Here is a 19,397-nt window from a genome sequence, read left to right as displayed (position 1 = left end):
CTAAAATGAGTTTCTGATTTACAGGAAAAGAAACTGCTCCCAGTTGCAGGGGATCAACAGCAAGAGAGAGGGCATGCTCTCACCTCTTGCCTGTGGGCTCCCCAGAGGCATCTGGTGGGCCACTGTGTGAAACAGGATGCTGGACTAGATAAGCCTTGGGCCTGATCCAGCAGGGCTGTTCTTGTGTTCTTAAAACCATATCAGCCAAAGTTGAAATATTTTGCTTTTCTGAGAAATGTTCATTAATTGGGATTATACTGTAATAAGAATATTATGCTACTTACATTATAATTGCTGGAATTTCACCTAAATTTCACAAAGACTTTGTACTATTGTCAAATGTAGTACATTTTCTACTACAATAAGAACATGTTTCAGCAACAATTTGTTTTCAAAACTCAAAAGACATGCCATTTTTATAGAAAAGAAAAGTCAGATAGCAGAAAATAGTTAGATTGGTCATGTGAGTACCCTATATATACATAAATAAACTAGAAAGTTCTTTTGCCCAGTTCATAGGCTCCTGTGAATACTGAGGCTATTGTGAATACTGAAGCTCCTGTGAAAACTGCCCCCTACACACACATGCACACACACCATTTAAGCATGTATCTTAAAATGATCCGGATCCAGTCACACTTATTTGTGTGCAGTCAACATAATTCACAGATCATTTCCATTGACATGGAGGATGCCAAGACACAGTTGATAGCCATGTGGCAGTTACTCAGAAGCTGTTCACAGTTAAATGGAAAACTGAACAATCTTATTAGAACTCAGATATTATTGTGATAGTTTCACTGTCAACAGTGAAATGAAACCCATCACAGATAAATTAGGGGTTGCTGCATATTTAGGGTACTCCCAAAGTTCTGTCTGTCTGTCTGTCTGTTTGTTTGTTTCATTTATATACCGCCTATCTGAAATGGCTCAGGGCAGTTCACAATGAAAAATAATAAAACCATTAAAAATATTAACATAAAAGAAAACCAGTTAACATATTAACAGAAAAGTCATTTTAAAACCATGAAAATAAAAGCCAGGATGAAAGGATGGGTCATTAGGACTCTCTTGAAGGCATCTGAGGATAATAAGCCTCTTATACCCACAGGGAGCACATTCCATAACATAAGGATGGCTACTGAGAAAGGCTGATCCCAAGTAGCCACCAAATGAACTGGTGGCACCCAAAGATGGACCTCTCCTAATAGTCCTAATGAGTGGTGAGGATCTTACAGAAAAATACACTCGGTCAGATAATTCAGGCCTAAGCCATTCAGGGCTTTAAAAGTTAGAACCAAACCTTTATATTTTGCCAGAAACATAACTTTTTTGTTGAAAATTATATACAAACTTTTATATTTTGCCCAGTGTAACACAGTGTAACTTTTAAGAACAGGCATAATACGATCTCTCCAAGTTATCCTGGAGACCAATCTGGCTGCTGCCTTTTGGACTAACTGAAATTTTGGTGTATGTAAAAAGGCAGCCCTACACAGAGGATATTGTAGAAGTCAAGCCTGGATGTTGCCAGCTGATGCACCACTGTTTTGAGGTCATTCTCTTCAAGGAACAGGCAGAGGTGTCATCAGCCAAAGTTAATAAAAAGAACTCCTGGCAATATCCTCAACTTGAGATACCAGGTAAGATTAGGATCCAAGAGCATACCTGTTCTTTCTGAGGGAGTGCTACCCCATCCAGAACAGGAGATTCTATTCCATCCTGCAGATTACAGCCCCCTACAATGAGCACCTCCTTCTTGTTTGGATTCAGCTTCATTTTGTTAGCCTTCATCCAACCCATTACTGCCTGTAGGCAGGAATTTAGGGATATTTACCATTTCCTGATAATAATGATATGAGAGATAGATTGGGGCATCATCAGCATACTGATAACATCCAGCACCAAATCTCCTGATGACCTCACCCAGAGGTTTCATGTAGATGTTAAAAAGCATTGGCAACAGAATGGAACCCTGAGGGACTCCATATAATAGCTCCCATTTTGAAGAACAACTGTCACTAAGTGCCATCACCTGAAATCTACTCGAGAGGTAGGAGTGGAAGTGGAACCACTGCAAGGCAGTGCCTCCTATCCCCAAATCCCTCAGGCACCATGGTTCATGGTATCCAGAACTGCTGAGAGATCCAAAACAGCCAACAGAGTCACACTTCCGCTGTCAATTCCCTGGTGAAGGTCACCTATCAGACCAACCTAGGTAATCTCAACCCTACAGCCAGCCTTAAAGCCAGTTTGAAATGGGTTGAGATCAGTGTTCCGTCTATGGCGCGCGCATATGCGTGCACTCACATGGTTTTTGATGTCCACTCAGTTAATTTTAGATCCTGCCCAGGTTGAATCAGGAAAGTCCCACTCTGAATACACATGCACACACACTGCCTTGATACTGCCACCCAGAACAAAACTCATTACGCACAGAGATGAAAAAATATTAGAGAGAACACTGGTTGAGATCATCCATTTCCTCCAAGATCACTTGAAGCTGGTTAGCCACCACCCTCTCAGTCACTTTACCTAACCACAAGAGTTGGAGATTGGCCTATAATTATCCATCACCAAGGGATCTAGACAGGCTTCTTAAGAAGAGGTCTAATCATTGCCTTCTTCAAACAAAGACATCCTGCCCTTCCTCAATGAGGCATCAACTAGGCCAACTCCAATAACCTCCTTGCAAGAAGCCATGTTGGCCAGCAAACTTTCACCTATCCACAGTTCCTGAATGGCCAGAAATGACTTCCTATGTCATCCCCCCACTCCCATTCTGAAGTGCAGAGCCATTTTGTGGCTTTTTTGTTTAAAACAAAAGAGGATTGGGTTCCTGAAAACCTGGAGAACAAGGTACTATGCTTTTCTACCCTTATTCCTCCCCCCTTCCTGCTTTTTAAGTATTTGTATAAACTCAAGGAACCTAACCCTCTCCCATCCCCATAGACTCAAGGCTCGTTATTCATGCAGTCCTCAACGCAGGCCCTAAGAGTCATGTATCATAGCAAGGAAAGGTTTCCAGAGTGTGAGAAAGAAAAAATATTGTCCTTTTCCTTTCACCCCTCCTGAAACCTCTGCTTCTCACTTGCAAGCCTTGAACAGCACTACAAGGCTCATGCTGAAGGTTACATGGAGCCCAAATGTTCCTGTTTGGGTCTGAGGATACACTGCAATATTTTGCTGCAGATTTTCACTTCTTTATTATTGTTGCTATCACATAGTCCATTCTTAGTTCTCAACCCTAAGGCCAAAATTTGCTACTGAAGGGTGCACCTCCCTTTACCTCCAAAGTCACTATTATACCTCATCCAATCATGCTAAAAGCTACTAATAATAAACATTTGACCTCTGGGTAACATCCCAAAAGTGTGCAAATGTTACAAATCATAGGATCATACCATTTGCGCGATTTTGTAGACTAGCTAGCTAGCAGATTTATATACCGCCCAAAACGTATGTCTCTGGGTGGTTTATAGTATAATCTAGTCCAACTCCCTGCTTGATGCAGGAAATTCAGAGTTAAAGCACCTCCAACAGATGGTTGCCCATCCTGTTTTAAGATCTCCAGCAGGGAAGAGCCCACCACTCCAAAGGAAATTGGTTCCATGGTCAAATTATTCTTAACATTATTAAATGTTACAAAATTAAAGCCATAGCTATTTCACTAGGAAAATACCTGAATTTTATAAACCTCCCCACCACCATCACCCATCACCTTTTTCAGATGCCTACAAAACCATTCAGTCTTTCAACAGGAATACCATAGCCACCAGCCACCTAATGGCACAGTGGGGAAATGACTTGACTAGCAAGCCACAGGCTGCCGGTTCAATTCCCTGCTGGTATGTTTCCCAGACTATGGGAAACACCTATATCGGGTAGCAGCAATATAGGAAGATGCTGAAAGACATCATCTCATACTGAACAGGAGATAGCAATAGCAATAGCACTTACATTTATATACCGCTCTATAGCTGGAGCTCTCTAAGCGGTTTACAATGATTTTAGCATATTGCCCCCAACATTCTGGGTACTCATTTTACCGACCTCGGAAGGATGGAAGGCTGAGTCAACCTTGAGCCCCTGGTCAGGATTGAACTTGTAACCTTCTGGTTACAGGGCGGCAGTTTTACCACTGGCAATGGCAATGGATTCAGAGGTCCGATATTGTTCTATTTACAATCCAGTTTTATTGGTTTCATGTAATATTCTAATTTTCTGGGATTGTGGATTTGGGGTTCTCATGAGCTGTACGCCATGATCATCACAATTATAACAAATTAAGGCTTGACTTATCTCGCTTTGCATGTAATGCGTCTATCTCATATATCAGTTTCACCTTTTAATTTGCATTACTGAAATTAATGAATTTTTGCACTATATTCTAATTTTTCGAGTTTCACCTGTAGAAGCCTGGATCATGGCTTATTATTTAATAACCAGACAGTTTGAACTGGTTTAAATAAAATCACTCCATGTCACTCACAGATAAATAATAATAATGAAATAACTAACTTGTAAGATAGCACACACAAAAAGAAATTCATATTTCTACAAATTAGGATTACTTAAATAGTTACCTAATTTTTTAAAAAAAATGTTCAGTCTTTGGCTCAGATTCAGACTAATGCTAGTTAGTCTAAGTTGGGAACTTGTGTGTTAGACTAGTATTGCACCACTTGCACAACCTGTGGCATGCCCCCTGCTGTGAATATCTTCCTCAGTCAATTTATGTTGCAGAGAATGATGCAAAGTTATCCTTCATCCTTGTTGCAAAAGTGTGATGCTTGCACAGGTGGATCAAGATTGCAAGAGACTGCACAATGACCGTCAACTCAGCTACGTGACCTTCTTGCATGTGTGTTCGTTACACTAGTGCTGCAATAGTGTGGATGTCAGTCTTTGTTTTTTCACATATCAATCAGGTACATCCCTGAATGAAAACTAAATTTTAAGCTTCCCCTCATTATTCCTGCAAAACCCCTGCTTCTAGCAATATGTCCCCATGTTAATTTGCATTCAACAGTGTCTATGGCCACTAGAGTCTTTTGTGGTGTACACAAACGTAACAGAAAAGGATTATTTGAATAGTTGTTACTATATTCTGCACTCAGGTGGTGGTTTAGGTGAAGTTTAGAACTAGGCACTTTCTTCCGTGTGGTTCAACAAGACACTTCCTCTTCCAATAGAATCAAAGAATCATGGAGTTAATACAGCCCAAGTGGGCATGTAACCCAAACTATCCCATAAGGCAGTATCATCAAACCACCTGCCTCCAGGATCTATGTCACTCTACAACAATAAATACTATATTTTTTTGACACCCAGAATATTCTTCTTTTGACAACATCTTAACCAATATGCACTTCCTTTGTAAAAAGTGGCCACTTCATAAAGGATGACACCTTATGCTACCATGATACATTAATAGCTACATAAAACACTATGGAACAGACACTGATTTCTGTACATTTCTCATTCTTTCAAAGAGCCCCACTTGCCCATGGCCTATAGCTCTCCACCAGGGATGTGCAAATTGATTCAGGTACAAATCGATTTGTACCCTAATCTAGCTGAAATCTAGCTGATTCGGGTGATTTGGAGACAAAACTATTCACCTCTGTGGCCCATTGGCTAGATTAGGATCCAAATCCAATCATGCCTGATTCAATTCAAATTGATTCAAGATTCGGATCACTCCTATTAATTTCCCCAGATTCCCAGCTTTCTTTAAAAAAAAAAAAAAAAAAAAAGCTAAGCTTCCCTTGTAGAAGTGGAGTTATGGAGCAAAATGTGTCACTATTTTTCAAGTGTTTGGATTCTTTGGTGTATAATAACATTCCCTCAATGAATCCCTATGAGGATTTATTACACACCTTCATTTCTTCTATTCATTTTGACTGTCTTTTGGACAGTGGAACATAGGAACATAGGAAGCTGCCATATATTGAGTCCATCTAGCTCAGGGATCCTCAACGTTGGGCCCCCAGATGTTAGTGGACTTCAACTCCCATAATCCCAAGCCCCGGTGGCCTTTGGTTGGGGGTTATGGGAGTTGAAGTCCAATAACATCTGGGGGCCCAACACTGAGGATCCCTGATCTAGCTCAGTATTGTCTACACAGACTGGCAGCAGCTTCTCCAAGGTTGCAGGCAGGAATCTCTCTCAGCCCTATCTTGGAGATGCCAGGGAGGGAACTTGGAACCTTCTGATGCTCTTCCCAGAGTGGCTCCATCCCCTGAGGGGAATATCTTACAGTGCTCACACTTCTAGACTCCCATTCATTTGTAACCAGGGAAGATCCTGCTTAGCTAAGGGGACAAGTCATGCTTTCTACCTTAAGACCAGCTTTCCTCCCATGACAGTGCCAACTGTCAACTGCCATGTGCCAACTACATCCCCCTCCCACCCGCAAGGCGGTGGGGTAGTACTCAGTTTATGTTCTAGGATTTTTTTCCACATGTTTAGAGTCTTTGGTGACTAATAGCCTTTCCTCATAATGAATCCCTATGAGGATTCATTACACACCAAAGAGTCTAAACACCTCAAAAATTCCTAAAATATAAACTGAGTACTCAGCGGCTTGTGGATAGGGGGGTAGTTGGAACATGGAATGCCACTAATTCCCCACCCCCACCTGCAAAGCAGTGGGGTCAAAATGAATAGAAAAAATGAAGATGTGTAATGAAGACACAAAAGAATCTAAACACTTCAAAAATACCTAAAAAAATAAATTTAGTACCCCAGTGTGTGGGTGGGTGGGTGTTTGTAGTTGACATATAGCAATTGACAGTTGGCACTGTCCAGTGATAGTCAAAATGAACAGAAGAAACAAAGGTGTATAATGAATCCTCATAGGGATTCATTATGAGGAAAAGTTATTAGACACCAAAGAATCTAAACATTTCAATATTCCTAAAAATTAAAATGAGTACCCCACTACCTTGCAGGTATGTGGGTGGGGGGTAGTTGGCACATGGCAGTTGACAGTTGGCACTGTCCAGTGACAGTCAAAATGAAAAGAAGCAATGAAGGTGTGCAATGAATCCTCATAGGGATTTATTATGAGGGAAAGGTATTATACCCCAAAGAATCTGAACACTTGAAAAATAATGACCACACATTTTGCTCCATAACTCCACTTCTAAAAGGGCTAGAGCTTAGCTTTTTTTAAAAAAGAAAAGAAAAGAAAGAAAGCTGGAGATCCGTCTTAGGGTTAGGATATGGCAATGTTGAATCCCCATTATCTCCTATGGCGGAAATGTTCAAAATCAGTAAAAACTAAAATAATGCATAAAAATCAACCAAGTGTCCCACTGCCTTGAAATTTGGGTAGTAGGTGGCAGCCATGGGGACCTACCTACCATGCAAATTTGGTGCCCCATGGACCTTGTTAAGTGGTCCAAATCAATCCGAATCCAAATCGAATCAAAGCAAATACGAATAGAATCTAGGGTGTTGGGGGTAGATTTGGACACAAAACAAATCAGGGGTGACACAAATCGAATCAAAAAAATCAATTTGTGCGCATCCCTACTCTCCATAACATCATTTGTTTCATTGCTTTGTCATGGAAAGGATCCATTACAATTCTATAAGCATGACATCCTTTTTATTTCTTTCCAAATGAAAATGTAACATTAACCTTACCATTTGTTTCAGTGAGTCAATCAACATTATATCTTTGGGATGTGATAAAAATGTGCTCTTGATTTTGAACAAGCCACTTCAGCAAGGAAGATGGCAACAAGACACACCAGCACTTTGAACAATGCACATAAGGCTACATAAAACTTCTAAGCTTATTGTTTCCCAACAGTCCAGGTTTTAATGACAGTCCAGGTAATGACAACAAATTCTAATCTGAATTTCAAATATATATTTTTCTATTCCTATATAGCTAAGAATTTATTCTGAAATATTTTAAGTGCTGATTACTGATTATTTCAGCACTGAAACTAATTTTCAAAATATTTTGATGCAAATACAGAATATCAAAAATTATAAACCATCAAGTACTAAATAAATATCAAATATTGAGTATTATGTATATAATGTAATATTTGAAAGCTGTGTCATCTAAAAATAAAAACATGTAATATATACTTCCCATTCATACAGACACAGCAGAGCCTAATCTCCTAGCTATCAATATGATCTGCCGTTATGCTTGCCTGATTTTGCTCCACTATCATAATTTGGACAGTAAGCTATTTGGGGCAGGGCCATCCCTTTTTTGCTTATACTGGAAGGCACCATGTAAATCATGATCATGTTATTATTCTGAACCCTCTAACTGAGCAAAGAGGCACTTTTAAAAGTAACTCTCTTATACAGTATTTTGATATTTTGCAGAGGGAGAGCAACTGATCCTTTCCAAGTGGTTATTGCTGGTACAGTATCTACTTAACAGCCCTACTAGATCAGGCCCAAGGCCTATCAAGTCCAGCATCCTGTTTCACACAGTAGCCCACCAGATGCCGCTGGAAGCCTACAGGCAGGAGTTGAAGGCATACCCTCTCTCCTGCTGTTACTCCCCTGCAACTGGTATTCAGAGGCATCCTGCCTTTGAGGCTGGAGGTGGCCTATAGCCCTCCGACTAGTAGCCGTTGATAGATCTCTCCTCCATGAAGTTATCCAAACCCCTCTGAAAGCCATCCAGGTTGTTGACTGTCACCACATCTTTTTGCAGAGAATTCCACAAGTTGATTATGCATTGTGTGAAAACGTACTTCCATTTGTTGGCCCTAAATTTCCTGGCAATCAGTTTCATGGGATGACCCCCGGTTCTAGTGTTATGTGAGAGGGAGAAGAATTTCTCTTTATCCACTTTTTCCACACCATACATGATTTTATAGACTTCTATAATGTCTCCCCGCAATTGTCTTTTTTCCAAACTAAATAGCCCCAAGTGTTGTAGTCTTGCCTCATAAGAAAGGTGCTCTAGGCCCCTGATCATCTTGGTTGCCCTCTTCTGCACCTTTTCCAGTTCTGCAATGTCCTTTTTTAGATGTGGTGACCAGAATTGTATGCAGTACTCCAGGTGTGGCCGCAACATAGTTTTGTATAAGGGTATTATAATATTAGCAGTTTTATTTTCAATCCCCTTCTTAATGATCCCTAGCATGGAATTGGCCTTTTTCACAGCTGCCGCACATGGAGTTCACACTTTCAACATTTCTTTTTAGACTGTTACCCCTTTGGGGACAGGGAACCATTTTGTTTCTTTTTTATGTAAACCACTTGGATAACATTTTGCTGAAAAGTGCTATGTAAATATTCATAATCATCACTATTGTTTACTATATCTCTACCAGGAAATCCAGATGATTATAAAACTATGTAAAATTTATTTATTTAAACATTAAATTAAAGTAATGTTTTGTGATAGCTACTATGTTACTGAAATAAATGGTGAAATAAACAAATAGATATTACTACATCAACAACAGATTTCACTTTTGAAAAAAAAAATCCAAAATATCCTTCTGGCAATGTAGAATATTTAATAGTTAAGATAATGTAAGTTTTTAGAAAAAAAATTCAAGTTAAGTTTTATATTAATTTTATTGGCTGACATGATGAGAAAAAATACTTAAAGAAATCACATTTCAAATTTAAATAATTAAAATTACTTTGAGTAATTTTCCTCATGTCAGCCACTGTGTGTAATGTTGGTATATGGAAAATACAAACGGGATCATAGGCTCTTAATCATATTTTCTCACTCTTCTTTTTTACAATGCATACCCAGTGACTCTCATAATCTCTCATTCCATGGGAAATGGCCTTTAATATCTTTAATCTTTTTTTGCCACTAATGCTTGCAAACATTCATTAAAATATTTACTCACTTACTAAAGCAAAGTGATCAAACTACATAATACCATTTGCAAAGAGTTACTATCCATCCACAACAATAGAAAAACATGACAGACACATGCAGCATTCCCTCTAATAGAGAATTCCATATGTTCTTGACTACAATTCCCAGCATCCCCAGCTGCAGTGGCCTTTGGCTGGGAATTATGGGGGCTGTAGTCAACAACATCTGGGATTCCCTGTTAGAGGGAACACTGGACACATGCCATCACAATCCTTACTGGCACTTCCAGTTTTTCACTTTGACTTCAAATGCAATATATGGTTTTAAAAGGGGATTAGGCAAATTCATGGAGGACTGCAGTCTTTTAATGGCTGCTAGTGTTGATGTCTGTATGATACTTCCAAGTACAGAGGCAGGATGCTTCTGAACATCAGTTGCAAGAAAGCAAAAGCAGGAGAGGGGGGATGTCTGTGGTATAAATTGGCATCTCTGCGGTGAAAATCATTTATAAATTGCATCTGAAGTCAAAGTGAAAAACTGGAAGTGCCAGTAAGGATTGTGATGGCATGTGTCCAGTGTTCCCTCTGACAGGGAATCCCAGATGTTGCTGACTACAACTTCCATAATTCCCCATCTCCTGCTTGTGGGCTTCCCAAAGACATCTGGTGGACCACTTTGAGAAACAGGATTCTGAGCTAGATAGGCTTTGGGCCTGATGCAGCACGGTTCTTCCTATATTCTTGGGTCTCATGCACAGTACCCATAGAGAAGCACGTATAGTCAAATGAAACTTTAAGTTTTGTCAAAAGTTCCGCTGTGTGTGTCACTTCAGTCCCATCTCTATGTTACCATCAGTGTACTTATATACAGATAATTTGTTATTATTATTTTTTTAAAGGGTATAATACAACCATCTTTAAATTCACTACCAAGCTGCATTACTGGTTTGAAGGGGGCAAAGTTTGCAATATAAATACATATAGCAATAAATCAAAGAATGTTTTCAGAACTAAATGTGAACAGAATGCAGAATTCATTTACAGACCCAGACAGAAGAACCTAAGAACCTGTTCCACATGCAGGGCCACTGAGACAGGCATTGCTGAGGGGTCTCAATGTGTGGATGAGATGGTGGTGCTGGGAGGAGGGGGTCTAGATTTGGGATACACTGGGATACATTTTGGGGCAAGCGAAGCCTGTACAAAAGGGATGGGCTCCACGTGAACCAAGATGGAACCAGACTGCTTGTGCAAGCATGTCAGAGTTCTATAACCATTTGGGAACAGTATCCATAGTGTGATCCAATTCAGCTTATATGTGAGTGGAGTATTGCCAAGGACGTCCAACAGAGATGCATTGGAGTTCAGAAGAGGAAACTTCTCAAAAATGAGGGGACTGGTAAAAAGGAAGCTGAAAGGGAAAGTCACGAGAGTCAAATTATGCCAGAAAGCATGGGACTTATTTAAACCACAATAATAAACTAGTACAGTGAAAAAATGGGACTACAACTAAATGTAAAGAAGACTAAACTAATGACAACAGGTATAGCAACTAGCCTCAGAATTGATAATGAAGACATTGAAGTGGTGGATAGCTTTTGGCTTTTGGGATCGACCAGCAACAGTAAAAGATCAAGCAGTCAAGAAATATGCCGCAGACTAGCACTTGGTAGGGTTGCCATGAAGGCCTCGGAAAGGATATTTAGATGCCATGACATGTCTATACCTACAAAGATTAGAATCGTTCAGACAATGGTTTTTCCCGTGACACTCTATGGATACTTTAGAGCTGGAGAAGACTTTTGAGGATACCATGGACAGCCAGAAAAACAAACAAATGGCTCATACAACACATCAAACCAGAATTTTCATTCGAGGCACAAATGACCAGCCTAAACTAGGTCTTACATTGGTCTTACAAATCAAACTAGTATACTTCAGACACATGAGAAAACCCAGCTCCCTTGAGAAGTCCATAATGCTGGGAAAAGTTGAAGGAAAGAGAAGAGGACGTCCAGCAGTAAGATGGATAGACTCGATTACAACAGCAATGAATGCACCACTGAGAGACATTAAAGGCCAAGTTGAAGACAGATCATCCTGGAGAGAATCTATCTATGTGGTTGCTAGGAGTTGACACTGACTTGATGACACTTAATCATTCAGTCAATAGAAGCTCAGCTGAAACGTATACCAAAGAGGAGGAAAGGTATCACTAAGTTCAGGAGGATGCCAGCATGGCTAAAAAGTAGAGTCAGGGAAGCTATAAAAGGAAAGAAGACTTCCTTCAGAAAATGGAAGTCCTGCCCAAATGAAGAGGACAGAAAGGAAGATAAACTCTGGCAAAAGAAATGCAAGGCGACAATAAGGAATGCAAAAAGAGCATTTGAGGAGCATATAGTAAGAAGGGTCAGGGGAAATAACAAAAACCTCTCTAAATATATAAGCAGAAAACCTGCCAGGGAGGCAGCCGGACCCCTAGATAATGCGGGTATGAAAGGAGGATAAGGAGATTGCAGAGAAACTGAATGAGTTCTTACAATCAGGCTCTGTACCAGTATAAAAAAAAAACCCAACTCTACAAATGCACTGATGGGGTTTGAGCTGTCAGTGACAGACCAGGAGAGAGATCTTAGGATTGTGGTGGACAGAGCATTGAAAGTGTCAACTCAGTGTGTGGCAGCTGTGAAAAAAGCAAATTCCATGCTAGGGATAATTAAGAAAGGGATTGATAATAAAAATACTAATATTACAATGCCCTTATACAAAACTATGGTACAGTCACATTTGGAGTACTGCGTCCAGTTCAGGTCTGAATCTTAAGAAGGACATTGTAGAACTGGAAAGGGTGCAGAAGAGGGCAACCAAGATGATCAGGGGCCTGGAGCACCTTCCTTATGAGGCAAGGCTACAGCATCTGGGGCTTTTGAGTTTGGAAAAGAGGCAACTATGGGAAGACATGACAGAAGTGTATAAAATTATGCATGGAGTAGAGAGTGGGCAGAGATAAAGTTTTCTCTGTCTCTCACAACTCTAGAGCCAGGGGTCATCCCATGAAGCTGAAGGTCAAGAAATTTAGGACCAACAAAAGCACATAATTAATCTATGGAATTATCTGCCATGAGATATGGTGATGGCCACTAGCTTGGATAGCTTTAAAGGGGGCTTAGAAAAAGTCATGGAGGACAATGGCTACTAGTCTGGTGGCTGTGGGCCATCTCCAGTCTCAGAGACACGATGCCTCTCAAGACCAGTTGCAAGGGAGCAACAGCAGGAGAGACGGCATGCACATACCTTTTGCCTGTGGGCTCCCCAGAGGCATCTGGTGAGCAACTGTGTGAAACAGGATGCTGGACTAGACAGGCCTTGGGCCTGATCCAGCAGGGTGTTTTTATGTTCTTATACCCAAACAGAGTACAAAACAATCAGTTTTTAAGCAGGGCTGGTCTTATGTTCTTAACTTCTCAAACTTATCAAACAACTAAAGTTTCAAATAAACTTCTCATTCATCAATGTAAGTTTGACTGAGCAAGTTATATGTTACTCTTTCTTTTACATGGGTGCATGTGCATGCACACACACAAACACACTTCCTGGTGACTAATAAAGAACTTCTGAACAGATTATTTTCTGTGCCAAAAATTTCATTATCTTCGAATTCCATTTTACAACTTTGTGTGTAGTTTCCACACATCTTTATCATTAAATGTTTCATTACACATTTCATTAAAACTATCTCAAGGCAATTTACAAAACATTTAAAATAATATAAGACTATAAAGTTTACATGATAAAAATATTAAGTTGAAATATAAAAATACAAATCTAATTAAGAGTTTAACAAATTGGCAGCCAACATAGCTCTTTCAAAATGGATATAATGTTATCCCAGCAGGCATCTCTGGATAAAATCCTAGCTGCCGCATTCTGCACTAGGTGCAGTTTCCAAATATTCTTCAAGGGCAGCCCCACATAGAACATGTTACAGTAATCCAGCCATGACATGACTAAGGTGTGGGTGACTGTGGCCAGATCTGCCTTCTCGATTAAAGGGATGCAAGTGGCGCACTAGCCGAAGCTGTGCAAAGGCACCACCTGAGCTTCCAAAAGCAGAGCTGTGTCCAGCAATACCCCCAAGCTGTGCACCTGCTTTTGCAAGGGGAGTACAACCCCATCCAGAATTGGTAGAATCCCCTCATCCCAACTGGCTCTCCTACTGTCCAACAGCACATATAACAACATCCCATAATTGTATTTATCTATTATTACCTTTATCATCTTCAAATAAATACAAACACTTACTGTATATACAGTATATGTATTTCCTATTTCATTTTAACACATTTATTTACTCTGTATATCTTAGTCCTTCAGCTTCTCAATGAAGTTACTTTCCACTTCATTTACATCACACAACCCTTGTCACAGATGGTCACTCACATCTATTTTTCGCTTGGATATGCAGCTATAGGTCACCATAGGTCACACACAAAAACGGAAGCAGCAAGAGGTAAGCAGAAATTATAACTGATGGTAACAGATCCTTCTTTTTCTTGCAAAAAACAATGGTCAACATTCTGAGCATTGGGAGCACCACAGGAACTGCTGCATGTTTGGAATCCTTGTACACTCACCAGACTTTGCACAAACACAGTTGCATGATGGACTGGCCATTATTTCTAATGGGCAGACCATCATCACACAACTGTATCAGCACCATTTGCAGCAATTGCACAAGTATTATAAGCAGGCAGTGGTTCTGACAGTGCTCACAATGCCCACAGGACACTGCACAGAATGCCAGTCATTAAGAAATGACTTGGGGCTAGTTCACACAAATCACTGGTACAAATTTCTTTCAGAGTAATGGAATAAGAAATCCACACATGTAACCTCCACTGTGTCTCACTGTGATGTGTAATGCAGAATGTGAATACATCTTGCTTGCATATACCCCACCTTGTGATCCTTACCCCTCCAAACAGGGGTGGGTGGGTAGAAGAACCACAGGAATAGAGAACACATATTATACATCATGTACATAGTGCAGGTATGGGCTGCATAATTATCCCTCATCATTCATTAAACATTCATTGTTTAAATCCTGGCATGGCATGAACAATCCCCCTTCCCCAGACTGTTAACTTGCTTTTATACGATTTATCTGTAAAATATTTTTAGGGGGCAAAGATACAATATATAGGAGGAAATGCTTGAGGATATTATACACAGGTTTTGTCATTAAAAACTTACTTTAACTGGACATTTGTATTTTATTGTAGAGTGTCTTGCTAGCAAAAAAGGGAGATTATAAGTGTAATATATAATTAAAATAAATGAGAAGGAGAAATATCACTATTTGACCTAGTGTGGTATAGTGGTTAGATTAGGAGTTGGAAAACCCAGATTCAAATCCCTTCAGCTTAAAATGCACTGACTGCCCTTGAGTCAGTCATTCTCTCTGAGTCTGACCTACCTTACAGGGTTGTTGTGAGGATAAAATGGAGAGGACCATGTACACCACAGAGTTCCTTGGAAGATGGGAAGGATAAATATTTTTTTAAAATTATTCCTTTAGCCACAATATATTATACCCTTATATTTTTATAGCAAATGTGCATGTGTATTTTATACACTTCTCCCTTTATAACTGTTACCAATTTCAAGTTAAGTACTGGAGAGGGGAGGAATAGTCACCTGCTAAATTCTCTCAGGCTAACTACAAGCAGCCTGATTCTATGCAGAGATAGGCAAGTCTTGTCCACTTAAATCAGCAACTTGTATGCACCTAACTCTGCTGAGGATTAGGTGAAGATTTCCCTTAGGACATTTTACCACAAACTACAACACAGGAATAAACCATAGGAATAAATTAAAGAGTAACAATTTTAAATATTGAAAATACAGTAATCCAATTAGATTCCTTTCCTATTCCTCAACAGTTGCTTTTTCCTCCTATCTTGGGATCTGATGATGATATTCAAGGCTCTTTGAACAGTCCCTAGAACTGAATGTATTTATTACATTAGCACCAAGCTGATCGCATGAAATTCTTCAAGTTTATCGACATTCTGCTGGCACTGATTTATTATTTATTTCTATAACACAGAGACAGTCCTCCCACAATTCACTGCTCATAGTGGTGGGCAAATAAATAAATGCAGACAAATGTAACACATTTTATAAACCAAGAAAGCTATAATATAGTTGTCATTAAAGTTAGTTTAAAGATACCTTCTCTGTTTCTCAAAAGGAAAACAATCTCCCTTGTCCTTGAAAATGAGTTTCCAGAGGACTAACCTTGTATATCTTTGCTGCTGCTGCTGCTGTCAGAAAGACAGAAACCAAGTTGCAAACAAGTTCAGCCTTACTAAAGCAGCGAGCCAGAGGAAAATAATCCACAAAAGAAGTGGATTACACATACATACATACACTGAATCCATCCATCTATCCTTCATTTACCCCAAGCCCAAACACACTGGGTATGACACAGACAAAATTAAACGTTTCTAAGTCCTTCAGGTACCAGTGTCAGAGTTCCGTGTGTAAAGCACATGCGAACAGATCAATCATATAGGTGTTTAACTTTGACGGCCCGCCACCATAGTTAGGTGAGTTCAAGATATTTCAGTGGCATTTGCTCCGTTCTAAGGTAGGTTCCCACAAGATCTACTTTTCCATCTGTCTAAGATTGACCTCTTACGAATCGAGCTGAAGTCTCTCCCTTCCCTCCTCCCCCTTGCAGCTCCAATTTTTTTATGAACGACGCGCCTGCCTTCCGCATGCAACACAATCCCTCCACAATGAGACACAAAGATCAAGAGCCATCAGATCGGGACTCTGCAATAAGGCAGTGGAAGCGATTCTGACCGGGTGGGGTAGAGTGAGAATCACAGCCAAGAGGCACGACAAAGGTGGGGGGAGGGGTGCCCTGCGATACAAATCACAAGCCAGGCTGAGCGTGCGGCCAGGGGAGTTTCCAGCCCCGGCGCGTTACATTGTCTCAGATTCCATAGGCGACTGAGGACATAGAGAGCGAATTAAACAATCTTGCTGCTGTTGCTGTTGCTGTTGCTGCTGTTGTTGGAAAGACACAGACGGAGGAGCCACCGTCACCACCACCCCAGCGAGCTGCAGTGAGCGGCCCCAAGCTTCCCTGTGGGTCTCGCCTCCCCACAGCCGAGAAAGAGTCAAGGAGAAGCAAAGCCATCCTTGTTGTGTGCTTCCGTTAAAGAAAGAGGAGGGGACCTCCAAAGTGCAAGAGGCAGGAGACGTGGCAACCTCTGCGGGCGCTGAGAAGGAGGAGGACGTAGCGCCTCTGCTTTTGCCTTTAGCGGGTCCCCTCTGGCCACCACGGGCTTCGTTCCCGCTTGGTGGGGTGCTGCTTCTTGTGCACGCCAGCCTAGCCAAGGCAAAGTGGCGCCAGCTCCTGGCTTCTCTAGCCAGAGCAGCGGGGGATTCCCTTCCCTGCTCCCAAGTCCACGAGCCCGCCTCTCAGTCCCTCTCAGGGGGAAGCCCTGCCCAGCCCGGTCGCTCTCCTTCGCCGCCGCCTCACACGTTGCCCCCCCTCCCCGTCCTCGCTCACCTCACTTAGGACCCCTCCACTCGCCCGCCCAGTGTGTGCCTATCAGGCGAGGAAACACCCCCAGCCAGCCGCCCCCCTCCCCTAGGGAGGCGCTAGGCGAGTGGCTGCCTACAGCGCGGGAGAAAGAGCTGCTCTCCACCAGCCGGACTCCCCCCTCCCCGGGCAGCCTCCGCTGCTACCAGAGTGGTAGTGGCTGCCGCCCGCCCCGCGGGGACCCTTCCCAGACCCAGTAGCTGGCTGGCTGCTCCCGCTCTTGCCAGACATTGTGGAACCGCTTTTCTCATCCACCCGCCCCCCCCCCCGCGCCGCCCCGCTCTTTCCATGCCTCCTGTGGAAAAGTGAGAGGGGGGCGTCTAACCTTTCTTCTTTCTGACCCCCAGCCCAGTCCCCCACAACCCTCCAGTAAGCTCGCCCCCCAGAGCAGCAACTGCAGGAAGGAGGGACAGTAAGCTAGAAAGCAATCGCTAAACATACAGTACTACTAATAATAATTTTAAAAGCCGAGCTCAGCACCAGCCAGCCCGCCGCCACAGCCCTCCCCTCCCCGAGGAAAGGACAATAGCTCTTTTCCCCCAACCCTCGCAGCCCCATGACACTAGAGGCCCCCCCCCGGGGGGGGCAGTCCATTGTGTGTGCCCAGTCTCGACAATTTACAAAACAAAACAAAAAAAAATACAAGAGAGGGAGACGGCGAGAGTGGCTCCTCCTCTTCTCCAAAAAGGCCTGTTGGAAAACTGCACAGAACAGCAGCAGCAGCTCCGAGCCCACCATCTCCTTCTCTGTCTCTCGCTCGCTCTCTGTGCCCTAGCGAGTAAAAGAGGCGAAAGGAGCGAGAGGAGGGGGATCTCTGCCCCAGAGCGGGGGGGAAAGGCCCGATCGCTTTGTGTTACCTGCCGTGAAACCAGTCCTTGCAGGCGTCGCACTCGATCATGAAGCGGGTTACGTCGTAGGGCAGCCTACAGATGCAATAGACGGGCACCGTCGCCATGTTAGCTCCCTTCAAAACAACACTGGACTCCCAAGGCAAGCGAGCTGTGTGTGTGAGAGAGAGAGAGAGCGCGAAGGCAAGCAAAGCAGGCAGGGCTTCTTGCTGCGGCTTCCTCGCTGCTAGGTAGCTTGCCTGATTCTCTCCCGCTTGACGAAAGGACAGGAAATCTGCAAGGCCCAGAGACGGCGGCAGAGGTGGAAATAATCGCAAAAGCAAAACAAAACCCGGAGAATTCAATAAGCGATCCTCAAGGGCGAGCTTGCAATGTCAGAAAAATAAGGAAGGGTTCCCGAAAGTTTGGCTGCATGGCTCCTCTGCCTGGCGCGAGCTCCAAAGCGCACTGGAGGCTTTTTCCTTCTTTCTTTTTCTTTCTTTCTTTCTTTTTTTTAAAGTGGTGGTGGTAGTGGTGGTTGCTAAATGATCATTATTCCAAATGTTGGACGAAATGCATTCTATTGCATGCCCCCTGGTGACAGTACTGTACCGAGGCTTTTCATAAACACTCCGAAATGTAGCCCTTTCCTTGTAATGTCCTTACGTCAGCTTGCAACATTGTAATATTTCCTCCGATGGGGCTGGGGAGGGAGGCTGCAGAAAAGGGGAGGCGAATATGTGAAAACTCCCAAGCTTGGCACAGTGCAAAATATTTAAAAAAGAAAAAAGAAAAAGAGGAGTGGGGAGGAAAAGGACCAGTCTTAAGACGAGAAAATAAACAGGGAGGCGTGCAAAACCGAGGTGATTGAAGGAGGGAGATTTAAAAAAAAAAAATTCTAACGCTCAGTGAAGGGCTATGGGGGGCAGGAAAAAACCTCACTAAACGGGAAGTGGATGGTGAAACAGAAAGACTATTGCAGTCGTTTCAGAATATGTTATCTGTATATTAGAAAGCTCCCATCAACACATACACCGACTCAGTGACTGAGGACTAGAAGTCGATCCTAATAAAGAAGGAAAAAGAATCGATCTGTTTGATAATCTGAAGTTAAAGAACCC

General features: G+C 42.1%; 1 protein-coding gene across 1 annotated transcript in view; it reads right to left on the bottom strand.

The window, feature by feature from the left end:
• The window catches only part of PHF2 (PHD finger protein 2), a 187,472-nt gene extending 168,467 nt beyond the window's left edge, over nt 1–19,005 (bottom strand). The window contains exon 1 of the mRNA XM_053297988.1: nt 18,307–19,005. Within this exon, the coding sequence (XP_053153963.1) occupies nt 18,307–18,404 (98 nt within the window). The 5' untranslated portion in view covers nt 18,405–19,005. The remainder of the gene's footprint in view (nt 1–18,306) is intronic.
• Between the last annotated feature and the right edge of the window lie 392 nt (nt 19,006–19,397).

Source organism: Hemicordylus capensis, chromosome 2, assembly GCF_027244095.1.
Source record: "Hemicordylus capensis ecotype Gifberg chromosome 2, rHemCap1.1.pri, whole genome shotgun sequence".
NCBI classification, from domain to species: domain Eukaryota; kingdom Metazoa; phylum Chordata; class Lepidosauria; order Squamata; family Cordylidae; genus Hemicordylus; species Hemicordylus capensis.
This window is presented reverse-complemented; position numbering and strand designations above follow the sequence as displayed.